The sequence below is a fragment of the Mesoplodon bidens genome, assembly GCF_964165515.1.
Source record: "Mesoplodon bidens genome assembly, chromosome: 15".
Classification (NCBI taxonomy): domain Eukaryota; kingdom Metazoa; phylum Chordata; class Mammalia; order Artiodactyla; family Ziphiidae; genus Mesoplodon; species Mesoplodon bidens.
Window position 1 is genome coordinate 33,965,288 of NC_138171.1, and position 16,629 is coordinate 33,981,916.

General features: G+C 48.6%; 1 protein-coding gene across 11 annotated transcripts in view; it reads left to right on the forward strand.

Annotated features, from left to right (window-relative positions):
- Nucleotides 1-16,629, forward strand: part of TRRAP (transformation/transcription domain associated protein) — a 111,993-nt gene that overhangs the window by 53,914 nt on the left and 41,450 nt on the right. For all 11 annotated transcript variants that reach the window (XM_081255916.1, XM_081255906.1, XM_081255913.1 and 8 more), the window contains 18 exons: nucleotides 66-185; nucleotides 570-734; nucleotides 831-1,012; nucleotides 1,225-1,423; nucleotides 1,856-1,984; nucleotides 3,728-3,994; nucleotides 5,394-5,600; nucleotides 6,638-6,796; nucleotides 6,892-7,026; nucleotides 7,379-7,489; nucleotides 8,370-8,516; nucleotides 10,160-10,373; nucleotides 10,943-11,068; nucleotides 11,502-11,648; nucleotides 12,355-12,554; nucleotides 13,108-13,229; nucleotides 13,551-13,764; nucleotides 15,692-15,871. In XM_081255916.1, the coding sequence (XP_081112042.1) occupies nucleotides 66-185; nucleotides 570-734; nucleotides 831-1,012; nucleotides 1,225-1,423; nucleotides 1,856-1,984; nucleotides 3,728-3,994; nucleotides 5,394-5,600; nucleotides 6,638-6,796; nucleotides 6,892-7,026; nucleotides 7,379-7,489; nucleotides 8,370-8,516; nucleotides 10,160-10,373; nucleotides 10,943-11,068; nucleotides 11,502-11,648; nucleotides 12,355-12,554; nucleotides 13,108-13,229; nucleotides 13,551-13,764; nucleotides 15,692-15,871 (3,024 nt within the window). The remainder of the gene's footprint in view (nucleotides 1-65; nucleotides 186-569; nucleotides 735-830; nucleotides 1,013-1,224; nucleotides 1,424-1,855; nucleotides 1,985-3,727; nucleotides 3,995-5,393; nucleotides 5,601-6,637; nucleotides 6,797-6,891; nucleotides 7,027-7,378; nucleotides 7,490-8,369; nucleotides 8,517-10,159; nucleotides 10,374-10,942; nucleotides 11,069-11,501; nucleotides 11,649-12,354; nucleotides 12,555-13,107; nucleotides 13,230-13,550; nucleotides 13,765-15,691; nucleotides 15,872-16,629) is intronic.

Genomic DNA, 16,629 nt, shown 5'->3' on the forward strand with positions numbered 1-16,629 from the left:
GAGGTTGCTAGACCAGAAAAGCCTCAAACCCCCAGAAGGTCCAGTTTTCACCACATGTTTTCTAGGCCGGCAGTCCATTCAGAGAGCCTCTGATCAAGTTCCTGACCCGCCACCCTTCGCAGACGGTGGAGCTGTTCATGATGGAAGCCACGCTGAACGACCCCCAGTGGAGCAGGATGTTCATGGTGGGAGCCCGGGGCTGGGGTCAGGGTCCCTGCCACCGTGCTCGACAGTCTGGAATTTATATATCACTGTTCGGTGTCCTGGCTTTATTTTTCTCTAATGTATTTGAGTATTAGAAACATTGTCGTGTATGTGAAAAGCTCAAGTCTAGGAATCCCTCTCTGTAGGATTTTGGTGGTGGTAACGAACGAATGAGCTGCAAGGATTATGAAACTCAGGGTGTGATTATTGTCTAAAAAGCACTTTTTAAAGAGGGTGCTTACAGTTATTTTTTTTTTTTTTGCCTGCCTTGAGAGATTTAGGAAGAACCTTAGAATTTATATCATTTCAACATTTTGTGGGTTTTGATTAGCTTAAAACAGCTGTTTATTTTGCTTTGTTTTCAGAGTTTTTTAAAGCACAAAGATGCCAGACCTCTTCGAGACGTGCTGGCGGCTAACCCCAACCGGTTCATCACGCTGCTGCTGCCCGGCGGCACCCAGACTGCTGTGCGCCCTGGCTCACCCAGTACCAGCACCCTGCGCCTGGACCTGCAGTTCCAGGCCATCAAGGTAGCACGGCTCTCTCTCAGGCCCCCGATGTCTTAAACGTTTAGTCGAGACTCAGGGAGAACCCTGTCAGCATCCTCATTGTCTCTTCTTTCATAGATCATTAGTATCATAGTTAAAAACGATGACTCCTGGCTGGCCAATCAGCACTCTCTGGTGAGCCAGCTGAGACGTGTGTGGGTCAGCGAAACCTTCCAAGAAAGACACCGGAAGGAGAACATGGCTGCCACCAACTGGAAGGAACCCAAGCTGCTGGCCTACTGTCTGCTGAATTACTGCAAGTGGGTGCACCTGGGCGCTCTGCACCAAGTGGCCTGCTCTCCCCGATAAGCCTCCTCCCTGAGCTCTGCATAGCTGGCTCACTGCATGTGTGTCATCGCATTTGTTGTAGAGGACGGGCTGTAATTTTGAGCTGCTCGAAAGCAAGTCAGACATCAAACATAGTTATGCAATTTGCCATAATTTAACCTGCCTTCTTATTTTGACCCTTCAGAAGGAATTACGGAGACATAGAATTGCTGTTCCAGCTGCTCCGGGCCTTCACTGGTCGTTTCCTCTGCAACATGACGTTCTTAAAAGAGTATACGGAGGAGGAGATTCCCAAAAATTACAGCATTGCTCAAAAACGTGCCCTGTTTTTTCGCTTTGTGGACTTCAACGACCCCAACTTCGGAGATGAACTGAAAGCCAAGGTGGGTCCCACTGTCACTGCGGGAGAAGCCATGGCATTTGAGCTCGTTTTCTAGGGAGCCAAGGGCACTACTCTTGTTCTGCTGTGCCTTTCCTCGTCTGGGCTGTTTACGAGGAAAATTTCATTGTTGGGAAACATAAGGCAGGTCCAGCCGTGAACCAGTGTTGACGAGTAGTTTGTTAGTTCCCTTGTTTTTATAAAACAACTTGTTTGAGGTGAGAAGAGTGAACCAGGCCAATGTCTCTTTTCCTCAAGTTTTTAACCTACCTTTACAGTTGCCATTGTAATAAAAGACAAGATTATTAGCTGCACCCTTGATTGAAGTCTAACTTGATGATGCAGCATAACCAAGCTGGTGGTCCTGCCACCTAGTGAAAGAGAGAGAGAGCATGGCTTTGTTTTCCTTCTCCTTCATTGTAAAATTTTTTTGTAGGTTCTGCAGCATATCTTGAATCCTGCTTTCTTATACAGCTTTGAGAAGGGGGAAGGAGAGCAGCTCTTAGGACCTCCCAATCCAGAAGGCGATAACCCGGAGAGCATCACCAGTGTGTTTATAACCAAGGTGACATCACTAACCATGCACTGGCCTGAAAAGTAACTTGGGAGATGTGACAGGTTCAAGGAAATAAGCTTATTTCCCTAAGGCTTTTATTTTTCATGATTGCGTTAATTTATAGCAGAACATTATAATTCTTACTAGTGAATTTATTAAGGCAGCCTCCATGTGGAATGAATTATCTTTTCCACATTAACAGATTCCAGTGAGAAACAATATATCTCAGTGAAAAATTCAGATGTCACAGTTGTTTTGTAGAAACCTCTGTTGCTGGTCAGTAGAGTTTTCAAGATCTGTTTACATCTTTAGCTTTGCAAAAGAATCTACTAAAAGCCAGTGAGAATATTAGACTGGATCCAGTTGCTACTGTGCCCCTTTACTGCCAAGTTCATGAACGTCGTCGTGGCACTAGGGTGTCTGAAGTTAGCTTGGGTCTCAGCACTGTTACAATAGTGTTTCCAGTTTGCACCAGTGAGGCTTTTGGAATCAAGTGTCTGCCTGAGGAATGCCTGTGCTGTGTTTCCCGTGATGCCTCAGCTGTCCTCTGCCATCAGGCTGTTGAACTTCACTGGCAGACGCCGAGTGTGCCTTGAGGTTGTTGCACTGAGTGTCTGCACGGTGGGTGGTGGAGCACTGTGAGCCGTGGGCATTCCCGCCTGTGGCGCGCCACCGGTGAGTCACCGCCCTCAGAGAGGACACAGTGGTTTCCTCACTGCTCCATCCTGGTGTCCAGGCAGAGGGAGTGCTGTTCACATGGACAGGTTGCTGGGCCTCCTGTAGTCCTTGTCCCTTAAGACAGACCTCTTTCCTGCAGTTTTGACCCCACGCCCGCCCTGCTGTGGAAGTGAGAGCTGAGCCCAAGGAATTATCTTTGGTCCACATACTGATATTTGCCTTGTTCTGGGCAGCTGTGGGGAGATGGTGACCCGGACTCGGCCCCTCCCGTGTACTGCCTTCTCTAGGCTGTGTCCTCGGGGCCAGTTGCTGCCGACTCGGCACAAGTGAGGACCTGGGATCTCGAGCGTCAATGGGGATAAATGGTGCGGGGCAGGCTGGCGTCCTGGGAGGGGCCGCCGTGAGGCAGCACATCCAGGGGAGAGGGGACCCTGGTGAAAACACAGTTGTCGTGGAAGACTTTAGTCTGGCAGGTGCTCTGAGAGGCAGAAGGTGGTTAGGGTACTTACTGGATGGTGCAGTCAGTATGCTTGATTCACTAGGAACGTGTAACGTGTTCCTCGGAGTGCACATTTTTTTCTTGTATTCATGAAACACATGTAAAAATCTGTCAGATACTTGATTGCATAGGAAAGCATAACAATTTTTTAAAAAACAGATTTTTTGGTAGGTAACATTTTCTGATCGTAATACTAAAAAATAAGGACAAGGTAATTAATGGTTGACTAGAAAAAAAAATCTCAATTACTTGGAAATTAAGAAACTCAGTCCTGAATCACCTTGCATTGAAGAGCTAGTATTCCTTTTCTACCTCAAGCCCCTTTGCCCACTGCATTCTGATTTCTAAGCCTGCCCCTTTTTTCAGCATTAAAATAAACGTATCGAGTTTGTCATCTGTATGTAATAAAGGAAAATTGATGTGACATCATTGAGTCCATCACGGTAGAGCTTAATATTATGTGTGGAGAGAGAGAGTGAGAGAGTGAGTGTTTGTGTGTTTCAAGGCTTAGACTTGTCGAGTGACCCTTCAGAGGTAGCAGACCAGAAGTGCATCCTGTGCTCATGCTCTCGCAGGTCCTGGACCCGGAGAAGCAGGCGGACATGCTGGACTCGCTGCGCATCTACCTGCTGCAGTTTGCCACGCTGCTGGTGGAGCACGCACCCCACCACGTCCACGACAACAACAAGAACCGCAACAGCAAGCTGCGCCGCCTCATGACCTTCGCGTGGCCCTGCCTACTCTCCAAGGCCTGCGTGGACCCCGCCTGCAAGTACAGCGGGCACTTGCTGCTGGCCCACATTATCGCCAAGTTTGCGATACACAAGAAGATAGTCCTGCAGGTACTGGGCGGGCTCCCTCCCGTCCACCCAACACCACACGCACATGCTGCTCCTGCGGACGAGCGCAAGCGCTGCCTGCTTCCCTATTTATTGTCCTTCCCAGTACATTTTAAAATGCTCCTCTCTGGGCTTCCCTGGTGGCGCAGTGGTTGAGAGTCCGCCTGCCGATACAGGGGACACGGGTTCGTGCCCCGGTCTGGGAAGATCCCACATGCCGCAGAGCGGCTAGGCCCATGAGCCATGGCCACTGAGCCTGCGCGTCCGGAGCCTGTGCTCCGCAACGGGAGAGGCCACAACAGTGAGAGGCCCGTGTACCGAAAAAAAAAAAAAAAAAAAAATGCTCCTCTCTGCCGTCTTTTTGTGACTGTGAAACCTCCACGCTGATTCATTGTCACCCTTCCTCCCTGTTCCTGCTCCGCCCGCTCCTTCCTCTGCAGCCTTGCTTTTGAAATAAGACAGTGTCTACCTTGTCCGCCTCATGCTTCTCTACCCATTGCGTGAAAATGTGTTAGTCAAGGACCCCGGCCCACGCCTCAGCTAAAGACAGACAGTAGGCACTCTTGAACCCTTGTCTCCTAACCCCTCTTCGGGTTGACGACCTGAAGCCCTTGTTCCTTGCATTGCTCAGTGGGTTAGGCTTTGATGTCAGGCAGGCTGAATTCGTGTTTTGTTTCTTCCACTCCCGTTCCGTGACTCTGACTGAGTTCGTCACTGGCCCTGTGTAAGAGTTAAATGTAATCATGCACTTGAGCACTCAGCCTGTCTGTCGCATTAAGCACCTGGTAAGTGCTGGCTCTTGTCCTGTCCTGTGAGTCACTCTTGATTGTTTCCTCTGACCACTCCCTCTTGGGAACTTCTCTGGACCAGAGACCCCAGGGGCATCTGTGACACCCTGTCATTCTCCCAGGCATGCAGGCTCAGCAAGTTCTGTTGTTTCCAGCCCCCATCCTGTCCCCTCCACCCACAGTGCCAGTTGGCTGGTCTGTGTTCCCACGACCTCACTTCCATCAGACCTTCACTTGCCGAACTAATTCAGCACTGTCTCTGAGAGTGGCCCCTTTCACTCCATTTTCTACCCTGGGCTGGAGTAAAATGATCTGTATCCCTCAACTGACTTCCCACTGGTTACGCTAGAGGAGCTGGGTCCTGCTCGTCTTTGTACACTCCACCCTAGTTCAGCACGGGCACATAGTAGGTGCTCAGAAAATATTAGAGCAAACATATTCATTGATCAAAACTGAATGAAAGAGAACGTAACTACTGTGGTTTTTCCTAATAAGAGAGCCCTAAGGAACTTCTTTAAATTGTTTTGCAGAAATATCATGCCTTAGTTCTAAGTGATTGTTTTTATCTTGTTTTTTAAAACCTTCATTCTATCAGTATTTCTGTCCTGTCTTAGGTTTTTCACAGTCTTCTCAAGGCCCATGCAATGGAAGCCCGAGCAATTGTCAGGCAGGCGATGGCTATTTTGACTCCGGCGGTGCCTGCCCGAATGGAGGACGGGCACCAGATGCTGACCCACTGGACGAGGAAGATCATCGTGGAGGAGGGGCACACTGTCCCCCAGCTGGTTCATATTTTGCATTTGATAGTGCAGCACTTCAAGGTGTGTAGGAAGTACTGTAGATTGAGGTCGATTGCTTCAGAGCAAATACCCTGTCAGGCATTTGCTTTGAAGTTTCGCCTATCTTCGTTTTCTGCAATAATGTGGTCATGCATCTTTCAGTAAAGGTAATTCTGATCCATCGGTTAGTATGGGTATGTGTATGGCCTTATCAACATGGAAATTGCTGTAGTTTAGAGAATATATCCCTGGTATAAGCTTTTTGCTAAGATGGCATTTATCTTGTAAGTACAGTTGACCTTTGAACAACAGGATTTGAACTGTGTGGGTCTACTTACATGCGGATATTTTTCCATAAACGTACTACGGTATTACATGCTCTGCCCTTGGTTGAATCCGTAGATGCGGGACTACGGATGGAGAGGGCAGACTGTAAAGTTTACACTTGCGTTTGTGACTCTGTCAGGGGTGGGCACCCCTGACCCCTGTGTTGTTCAAGGGTCAGCTGTACTCAGTTGTCCATGAATACAGATGAGTTGTTACTCTAAGGTGGGAGGTAGTTGTCATTAACTCTAGATTTTGGTAACTTGGCTTGAAGGTGTCGCTGGCACCTCCTTCTCTATAACCAGATCACCCCCTTTGTTGGATTTATTTATATGTAGATACTTCTTGTAGATGTTTGGGTGGAGAAGAAGGGATTGAGTTAAAAGCTAATTCTTTTACAGCCAACTCTTTTAGAATTGGGAATTTGCCTCTTGGCATGGCTAATTTGTATGACATCAGGTCTGAAGTTCAACACACGTGACTAGACTTGCCTACCTAAAGATAATTCAGTGTTCAGCATTTTTTAAAGATGGTCCTAAAAGGCTGAAACACGCTCTTATGTTGGGACTCAGTAGTGGGGAGGGGGAGTGGTAAACACACATACAAAAGGTGCTGAGAATTTCTTTGCTAAAGTTACGGTTCAGAATTCTTGGGCAGGAGGTTGGACTGTGTGTGTTGGGGCCAAGGTGGGCTACGTGGGCGTGTGTGCGGGGCGGCACGCAGTGTCCCTGGCGTGACCTGGCCCGCGCCTGCAGGTGTACTACCCGGTGCGGCACCACTTGGTGCAGCACATGGTCAGCGCCATGCAGAGGCTGGGCTTCACGCCCAGCGTCACCATCGAGCAGAGGCGGCTGGCCGTGGACCTGTCCGAAGTCGTCATCAAGTGGGAGCTGCAGAGGATCAAGGACCAGCAGGTAGGGCGTCAGCCCCTCGAGTCTTCCCTGATTGTTCTTTAGACCTCTCCCTGGAGAACAGTCAGGAAGGTCAAGTGTGTGTGTGTTTCTTTAAGCCGGATGCAGACATGGACCCAAATACAAGTGGAGAAGGAGTCAACTCTGTCTCATCTTCCATTAAAAGAGGCCTGTCGGTGGACTCTGCGCAGGAAGTGAAGCGCTTCAGGACGGCGACGGGAGCCATCAGCGCAGTAAGAGCACGTGCACAGGCTGCGAGCGCCGCCTTTTACGGGTTCATTTATCCAACAAACTTTGAATGTGGGCCGAGTGCCCAGCACCGTGCCAGCGGGACAGCTGGGAAAGGCTGCCCTCACAGCTAGAAACCCCACGATGTCCCACATTGCTGGCTTCCTGGACCTTGGGCCCTTTCAGTCGCACGCACATGACCCCATACTTTCTCCATGGCTACTTTGCTTGTCCTTCTGCGGAGACCACGCCCGCCAGGGGTGTCCCTGACGTCCAGGATGGGATCTGCCCCGGGGAGGAGGGCCGCGTGCAGTTAGTGGGCTGCGCTGTTGAGAACTCTCTTCCCGCCGTCTCCAGGTGTTTGGGCGGAGCCAGTCTCTGCCGGGTGCGGACTCCCTCCTTGCCAAGCCCATTGACAAGCAGCACACGGACACCGTGGTGAACTTCCTCATCCGCGTGGCCTGTCAGGTGTGGTATCTGCGTGTCTCAGGTTAGGGATCCTTCCGAACAAAGGCTGCTTGATAGGCTCCAGTGACTTTGATTGTCTGTGATGGTTTAGTCAAAAAAGAAATAGACAAACCAGGGTCTGAGAGCTAGTTTTGTCCCTTTCATACCAAATTCCGTTCATTTCGTGACTTGCTAATATCTGAAGTCTGCCTGTGTTTTATAATACGATTTTAAAAAACATTTTTTTTCAGTGGTGATGAAGTAATGGTATAGCTTATAATAGCATCTTGGTGTTGGGGAAACATGGCAGTTCAGTGATCTTGGGCAAATCACTTGACTTTCGAGTTATCTGTGTCATAAAGGTGTTGGGATGACCCAACCTACATAAGTTATGGACAACATTAGTAATTCAGATGCTTTATAACTTGAATTTATCATTCAAATCAGTAATATATTTTCATGGAGTTGTTGGGAATCAATTCCTGAAACTTCATTTTTATATTTCGAAAAACCTTGTAACTGAAATTTCCCTCACAAAGTAGTTTTTATAATTATTAAAAAATAGTATACTTTGCAACACTATTGCGGATCTCCAAGTACTGAAAACAGTCTTCTAAACTCTTCAGCCGATCCTTTCCTGTGTGCTGCAGCGTGCTGGGCACGGCCTGGGAGGCCCAGCTGATGGATTAATCGCACAAATGAGTGCAAATCACCACTGACCCACTGTGAGGGAGGAGGGGGTGTCCCCAGAGGGATCAGAGACAGCTGGGTTGAGGCGGGGTTGAGTCAGACAGGAGAGGAGGTGGAGCACTGGGGTGGGAGGGCGCGGGGCAGCAGCGGGCGAGAGGCCTGTGCACACGTGTGCTGGGAAACTCGGGCTTGAACGTGCGTGAACTTCCAGGTTAACGACAACACCAACACTGCGGGGTCTCCTGGGGAGGTGCTGTCCCGCCGGTGTGTCACTCTCCTGAAGACAGCCTTGCGACCAGACATGTGGTCCAAGTCGGAGCTCAAACTCCAGTGGTTCGACAAGCTGCTAATGAGCGTGGTAGGTGCGAGGGCCCGGGCACGGGCGGGCCACCAACCCCAATCTCCTTGCCCGCGGCTGGTCATGGCCCCTTTCACCTTCTCCTCTGGCCATTGGCTAATGAGGAGGGAGTGTCATTCGCTGAAAATGGCTCAGTCTTCAGCTCTCACCTCCACCCTAGGGAGAGTTGGGAGTTTTGAAAACAGAACAGTTCTCTTGCCTTTCACAGATTAATTTCTTAAACCCACCTACCCGCTGGCATGGAATAAACATATTTAGTTGACTTATGCAACCACCTTTAAAGTAAAGTTGAATTTTTAAAATAGATTGAATGATGGACATAGCACTGTATAGTCAGGTAATTAGAGATAGCCCCAGATGCTGATTATTTGTTGGGTTTTTTGGTTGTTTTTGTTTCTGTAAAAACCACGATTCTGTAATTCTCTGGAGGTTGCAGAAGCTGTTCTCTTGCCTTATCCATTTCATTACCAGGATACAGTTCAGTTTATCTAGTTCTGTGGTGAAATTTGAAAGCTTTTGGTCTCAGGATGATCATACCTACTGTAAGCATTTGTTATTTTGTGCTGCAAAGATGAGCAGCATCATTGCTCAAGTTTTTTGAAAGTTTACACAGGTTAACCTGTGTTATGGAAACAGAGTAATAGGCCTCCTGAGTCTGCAGCACATGCTTGCTGCTTATTTGCAGATTTCTTTCCTCTTTTTCTCTTTGAAAGGTCAAATTATTTTCCTATCAAATGTAGTCACCATTGAATCAAGCTCAGCCCCTTCGCAGGCTGACGTTTTCTGAGGGCGATGGGTCTGCTCACACTGACTTCCTGCCTTTCCCCATGATCTGCCTCACAGCAGTGCACACACACGGTGCACCTGCAGGGCATGTGTGTGCGTCAGCCACAGACACATGTGTTGTGAGGCCAAACTTAAATCCTTACTGTAAAACTTGTGCTCTATTTTCTATTTTATTCTTTTGGGGTTTTTATCTTTCTTTTTTTTTTTTTTTTTTTTTGCTGTACGCGGGCCTCTCACTGCTGTGGCCTCTCCCGTTGCGGAGCACAGGCTCCGGACACACAGGCTCCGCGGCCATGGCTCGCGGGCCCAGCCGCTCCGCGGCATGTGGGATCTTCCGGGATAGGGGCACGAACCCGTGTCCCCTGCATCGGCAGGCGGACTCTCAACCACTGCGCCACCAGGGAAGCCCTCTTTTTTTTTTTAATGCTGACAATCTGTTAGATTGATTTCATGATACACAGTTTCAAAGATACTTCTTTTTGGAAGGATATATGTATTTTAACTAAAAACATGAGAAAAAAGTAAAATTCATTGCAGTAGTTGCCTTTTTAAACCAGATTTTAGTGATTTTCAAAATTTTAGTACTACTTAATATTGAATATTAATATCTTTCATGAGCTTAAGGGAAGTTTGACTAAATATTTAAAGCAAATTTATTAAAAGGAAGATTATGAAATCTTACTGTGTTAATAAAATATGGTGGTCATTTATATACCTGATGTGTTTATTCTTCAGTGGTTGTTTATTTCATTTCCAAGTACTTATTGACATGTGTAGTTTTAATTTCGCTTGGTTTCTGTTTGTAATTCGCTGTACTGTTTATCTCATCTGTGTGTGGCCTGTGTTCTCCGTTCCAGGAGCAGCCCAATCAAGTGAACTATGGGAACATATGCACAGGATTGGAAGTGCTGAGCTTCTTGCTGACAGTACTGCAGTCCCCAGCCATCCTGAGCAGCTTCAAACCCCTGCAGCGTGGAATCGCAGCCTGTATGACGTGCGGAAACACCAAAGTGTTACGAGCCGTCCACAGCCTTCTTTCACGCCTCATGAGTATTTTCCCAACGGAGCCAAGTATGTGACCTTTGCTGTTGGCGCCTTTCTTTCTTTCTGAGTGGATGGGTGGGCACAGAGCTTGTTAGCTGAGAATGCTCATCCTCCTGTTACTATAGTGAGCATTTTATTATTCTGCTTTTCTTTGTACCTTTAAACTTCCTTTAAAAGAAGTTGACATAAAAACTTCATGGTAGCAGTCTTTGCGTTAGCAGTTTTTCCCAAAGCAGTTTTTTGTCTGCTTTGGAAATACAGTTTTCTTCATCAGCTGAACATACCATTTCCATATGGTATTTAAAGGAAGTTAGGTTAAAATATTTTGTCAGTTGTTGAACAGCGGACAAGATAGAATTTTGGCATCTTATATGTAAGTGTATTTAGGGTATTCGGGCGAGGCTTGGTGGCATGAAAGGTGGTTACTGAGCTCTGTAAACTGGGAACCACGCGTCCTGCGGTGAGAGGTGCCTGTGTCAGTCACCGCAGGTCCCAGACAGCCAAGCTCAATGCTAGCCTGAGGAGAGTTAGCGTCCCAGAGCCTGGCCGGGCCCGCGAGCCGGACCCCAGAGCCCAGGTTCCCACTACTGTTTCAGGCACTTCGAGCGTGGCCTCCAAGTACGAGGAGCTGGAGTGCCTCTACGCGGCAGTGGGCAAAGTCATCTATGAGGGACTCACCAACTACGAGAAGGCCACCAGCGCCAACCCCTCCCAGCTCTTTGGTGAGCGTGTGTCCATCGTGGTTTCCCCAGCGTGGTCCAGCTGCGCACTGGCTGAGCTTTTCCTTCTGGGGCCGAGGGGCGCTGACCCCTTGCAGGCGAAAATCTTACGAGTTACAGTTGGCTCTCTGTATATTTTACATGGTTCCTTCGTGTCCGCAGCCCCTCATACACAAATTCAGCCGACCCCAGATCGTGTAGCACTGTAGTATTTACTAGTGAAAAAAAGCTATGCATAAGTGGACTCATGCAGTTCAAACCTGTGTTGTTTAAGGGTCACCTGTAATGTTGACATTTGGGATTAACCTGTACTTTTGTCAGAAATGGCACATTTTTATCTAGCACATTTTTAAATGTTTTAAGTAGTACGTTTTTGTGAATTACTCAATTTTTTAAGACCTTTCTCAAAAAACACCTGTCACCCTCTACCTTTCAGGGACCCTGATGATCCTCAAGTCTGCCTGCAGCAACAACCCGAGCTACATCGACAGGCTGATCTCGGTCTTCATGCGCTCCCTGCAGAAGATGGTCCGAGAGCACCTGAGCCCGCAGGCTGCCTCAGGCAGCACAGAAGCAACCTCAGGTGACTGGCTCGGCCCCGTGTTCCTCCCTGAGGCTTCGACACCTAAACGTGCCGGCTGTGATTAGATTCTAAAGCCAACACGAATGTCTGTTGTTTTTATGCAGTTCAGTATCATCTGCTCTTCACAAAGAGGTTCTGAGCATTTCATTTACAACCGTAAAAAGACTCACTTTTTAAATGAACTGCTTTTAAAAATTGTGAATGTAGGAATGAAGAAATTTGAGCAACATTCATCACTAGATGAGAGTTATCTAACAATTTTGCTATAAAACAGAGATTGCTATTATCAGAGCTATTATTTCTGAAGAAGAATTAAGTTACCAGTTCCAGACCTGAGCTATGAGCTTCAGGAATCGGCGATATGTTGGTGTGCGGCAGGGAGCTGTGGTTGTCACTCTACCAGTTGCCCCTCGGAGCACCAGTGCCATGCATGTGGCTTCAGGGCTTGGCTGTATGCGGGGTTGCCTACAGTGGTCCCACCAGCTCCATCATCCCTTCCCCTGTGAGGAGGCTCTTATAGGGCCCCGCTGGCAAGGCCGAGTAGTCAGAAAGCCGTGAGGCACTTCAAATCCCAGAGCTCTAGTTGCAGGAGAAGATATTTTGGGGAGGAAATGGGCAGAATCCAGAGTGCCATGCAGTGCGGACAGTTGGTTGCCTGCTCAGGCAAGTTGGTAGAGATCGTTGGGCTCTTTCTCCGCTTGAGCAGGAACCAGTGAGCTGGTGATGCTGAGTCTGGAGCTGGTGAAGACGCGCCTAGCTGTGATGAGCATGGAGATGAGGAAGAACTTCATCCAGGCCATCCTGACCTCCCTCATTGAGAAATCCCCCGACGCCAAAATGCTCCGGGCCGTGGTTAAAATTGTGGAAGAATGGGTTAAAAATAATTCCCCGATGGCAGCCAATCAGGTGAGCTGTGAAGAGGGGCTGTGCTCTGGCCAGGTGATCTTCCTGTGTGTGTAAAAGGAAATTCAGGCGTCGCATTCTAAGCTCTTCTGCAAGTTCTCAAACAAAACATTTTTTTCTCCAGTGTTTGCGTTCACCGAATCTTCCTTTATGGTGGATTTTTCTCACTGTGCTTAACAGAGTTTAAACAGAAATTTGGAATAACTGGTCACTTATCTTATAAGGTTTTACTTCTGTTAAAATGTTAAATGAACCTTACTTGTTAGTCTTCTATGGTGGTGAAGTTAAGCCAAAAATAATGATGGGGGATTATTATTTGATTTAGTAAGATGCTTTCAAACTTCTGATTTGTTTTTTAGTTTAGTTGCTTTTATGTTGGCACCTGTCTTGATCTTAAGCATCCGAAGAACCATTTAGAAACAACCTTGTCTTATTTTACCTGACAAGATCGTAAGAGCTTAAAAATTGGTAGAGCATATGGCTGAAATACTTGGGAGCATGTCTTTTTTCAAACAGAAATAATTGACCTTTTCCTTTAAAAAACAAATCTGTACAGACACCTACACTCCGGGAGAAGTCCATTTTGCTTGTGAAAATGATGACCTACATCGAAAAGCGTTTTCCAGAAGACCTTGAACTAAATGCACAGTTTTTAGACCTTGTTAACTATGTCTACAGGTAATCACAGCAATTAATCAAATGTTGCTCGTGTCGGTCCCCGGCGTGCTCTCTGACTAGCCAGTAATGTGACTTTTTAATCTTCTCATTATATCTAAATTTTAAATGTTCATTTAAATCACATAATATACTTTGGCATCATTAATGAGCCTTTTTGCTCAAATGCTGCATCAGCCCAGGACGATTTGGAACACACTCTTGGCCTTCATGGCGGCTTTTCGGAAAGCTGGTGTCCACTTGTTCACTGCTCGTTTGCTCACGGCCTGAGGGTCCCCTGTCCTGCATAGCTCTGCTATCTCGGTGTCGTTTCTTGGATTGCAGGGATGAGACGCTTTCTGGCAGCGAGCTGACCGCGAAACTTGAGCCTGCCTTTCTCTCTGGGCTGCGCTGCGCCCAGCCGCTCATCAGGGCCAAGTTTTTCGAGGTTTTCGACAACTCTATGAAGCGTCGCGTCTACGAGCGCCTGCTCTACGTGACCTGCTCCCAGAACTGGGAGGCCATGGGTAACCACTTCTGGATCAAGCAGTGCATTGAGGTAGGATGGACCCAGCTCATGGTCCGTGTGGAGGGCCTGGGGCCGGGTGTCCACACACGCAAAGGCAGATCAGACATCTCTACCACGAGACCGCTTTAATCTCTAGTAGGAAGGGGAAAGACTTAAAGCAGAAAGGGTAGAGCAGCCAGGCCAGACCAGCCTCACAATGCTGTGGGCTCTGACCCCTTGGTGCAAGAGGCCAGGGTGCTGGAGATGAGGCCCTGCGTGAACGGTCAGGCTGTTTCAGTGGACAGCAGTTCAGATGGTCTCTGATGTTGTTCACAGGATTGTAGTCAGACTTCCGGCTTTATTCTTTGGATTAATCACCAACGTACTGCACCAGGCCACCTAGGTTTTCCAAAGCAGGTTACCGATGCTGTGCAAATAGGTTACCAGACCACTTTGTCTAATGAGACAAGGTTGTGAAATTCTCTTTGAGGGAAAAGAAGGGAATCATGGCACCGGGTTTCAGTGAGAGCTTGTTGGCATGTTTCCGTTGGTGCTGAGTGTACGTTTTCTTAGTGCTGTAAATAGCAGTATCTGGAACTTCACTAATGGCAACACAGTGGGCAGAGTTCCCTGATTTATTCTTCATTCTTTCACGCGACTGACCGATTGCTATTAGGTGCCAAGCCCTGGGGTAGGAAGTGACAAAGACGAAAAAGACATTGGACCATGTAGAGGACATGGCAGGCTGAAGGGCACAGCTAGGAACCTGCTGTCCTGCCTCCTTCGTCCTGTGTGTCTGGTCCTTCGCCAGGTGTTACCAGTTCAAGGCCATTCGCTTTTCTCCCTCCCCTCTCCTGCCTCCCTCTCTGGCTCACGAAGATGACAGGAATGGTGTCCTTAGTGTTCACCCACCTTCCCTCCTGCCCGCCACAGATTTTACTGTTGCAAACTTGTTCTGATAGAGTAAAGCAGACTGTGTCGCTCCTTGCCTTTGTACCCAGCACAAAACCCCACCTCCAGGATATGGTCTTGCTGGCCCCTCTCCAGCCCTGTGCTGCCCCTCTGCCCCCGCTCGTTAGTCTCCAGCCTCACTGGCCTCCTGGGTTCTCACACATGCCATGTTCCTGACACCCACGCTGAACTGAAGCAGGCGCCCTTGTATCCTCTGTCGCCTGCCCGTTCCCTGGGCTGCATCATGACAATGAGTGTGTGTGTGTTATGTGTTGATGTTGGTCTTGTCCTTCCCTCTGACACTCCAGCCTCACCAGGCAGGGGCACTGTCTCTGTGAAGTTGACAAACGAATCTCCAGGGCCTCACACAGTACATAGTGGGTGTCCAGTAAGAATGAAAGAGTGGCTGGGTCGGGGGCGGTGTGAGCCGGGTCGGGGCTTCGGGGAATAGCCTTGGGGGTGTTGCGTGTGCGTGGGGACTGTTACCTTATGGGCGCCCCGCTAGGGAGCTCACACCGTCCCCTGCGGACTGTGGGAAGCCCCTGGGGGTGTCGGGAGAGGGTGCCAAGGTCAGCTTGTGGAATAAGATGAGTTTGAGAAGAGTAAGTCGAGATGAGTTAGGAAGCTGTGTCTGGGCAGGAGGTGACGGCTGCCTGGCTGTTCAGGAGGTGATACCGGCAGGACCCGGTGATGTGGGTGGGAGACGAGAGAGACGGGAAAATGGGTGGATGGAGCCACAGCAGCTGCACTCCTGCCTGGGAGGTGCCTCTGAGAGGACAGGGGAGGAGTTCTGTCTGGTAGGGAGAGAGATGCCGAGTTTACGCCTAGATACGGAGTCAGGGGTACCTGAGTGGGGACGCTGGGAGAGAGGGTCAGACTCCTTTCTAAGCCGGGGGGTGTGGAGCGAGCTGGGGGCTGGGGTCATCAGCATGTGCTGGTCGAGGCAACTCGGGGTTAACGGGGTCCACGCACCAGAACACCAGACGTGCATCCCAGGTTTGTCTTCTCTCCCGCAAACCCCCTCCAGCTCCTCTTGGCCGTGTGTGAGAAGAGCACGCCCATCGGGACCAGCTGCCAGGGCGCCATGCTCCCGTCCATCACCAACGTCATCAACCTGGCCGATAGCCACGACCGCGCGGCCTTCGCCATGGTCACACACGTCAAGCAGGAGCCCCGGGAGCGGGAGAACAGCGAGTCCAAGGAGGAGGTAACGCCCGGCGCACGGTGTCCCCTTTCCACCGCGGGGCTCCCGTCCCTGTTGGAGAATTTTGTATCAGCCTTAGAATATTTTTAGGGCAAGAGCAATGTGTTAAAACCTGTCTCTGCCTGAAAGCTCTGAACGTGGTACTGTGTTCAATACTTATATTTTCCTTTTTTTAATGTTGAGGTATGATTGACATACATCCTGGTAGTCTCAGGTATACAGTGTAATGATTTGGTATTTGTATGTACTGCGAAATGACCATCACAGTAAGTCTGGTCAACATCCATCGCCACACATAGTTACAGAAGTGTTTCCTTGTGAGGAGAACTTTTAAGACCTACTCTCTGGGCAACTTTCAAATACGCAGCACAGCATTGTTAACTGCAGTCCCCATGCTGTACGTTACATCCCCAGGACTTCTTCATCTTATAACTGCAAGTTTGTACCTTTTGACTCCTTGACCCATTCCACCTGCCTGCCACCCTCTGCCTTTGGCAACCGCCATTCTGTTCTCTGTATTTAGGAGCTTGTGTGTGTGTATTTAGATTCCACACATAAAACTGAAATCATATGATTGATTTCAGTTAGCATAATGCCCTCAAGGTCTATCCCATGTTGTCGCAAATGGCAAGGTTTCATTCATTTTTATGACTGATTAATATCCATTCATCTGTTGATGGACACTTGGTTATTTCCATTCAGTTAGATGTTTTTTTTTTTTGCGGTACGCGGGCCTCTCACTGTTGTGGCCTCTCCCATTG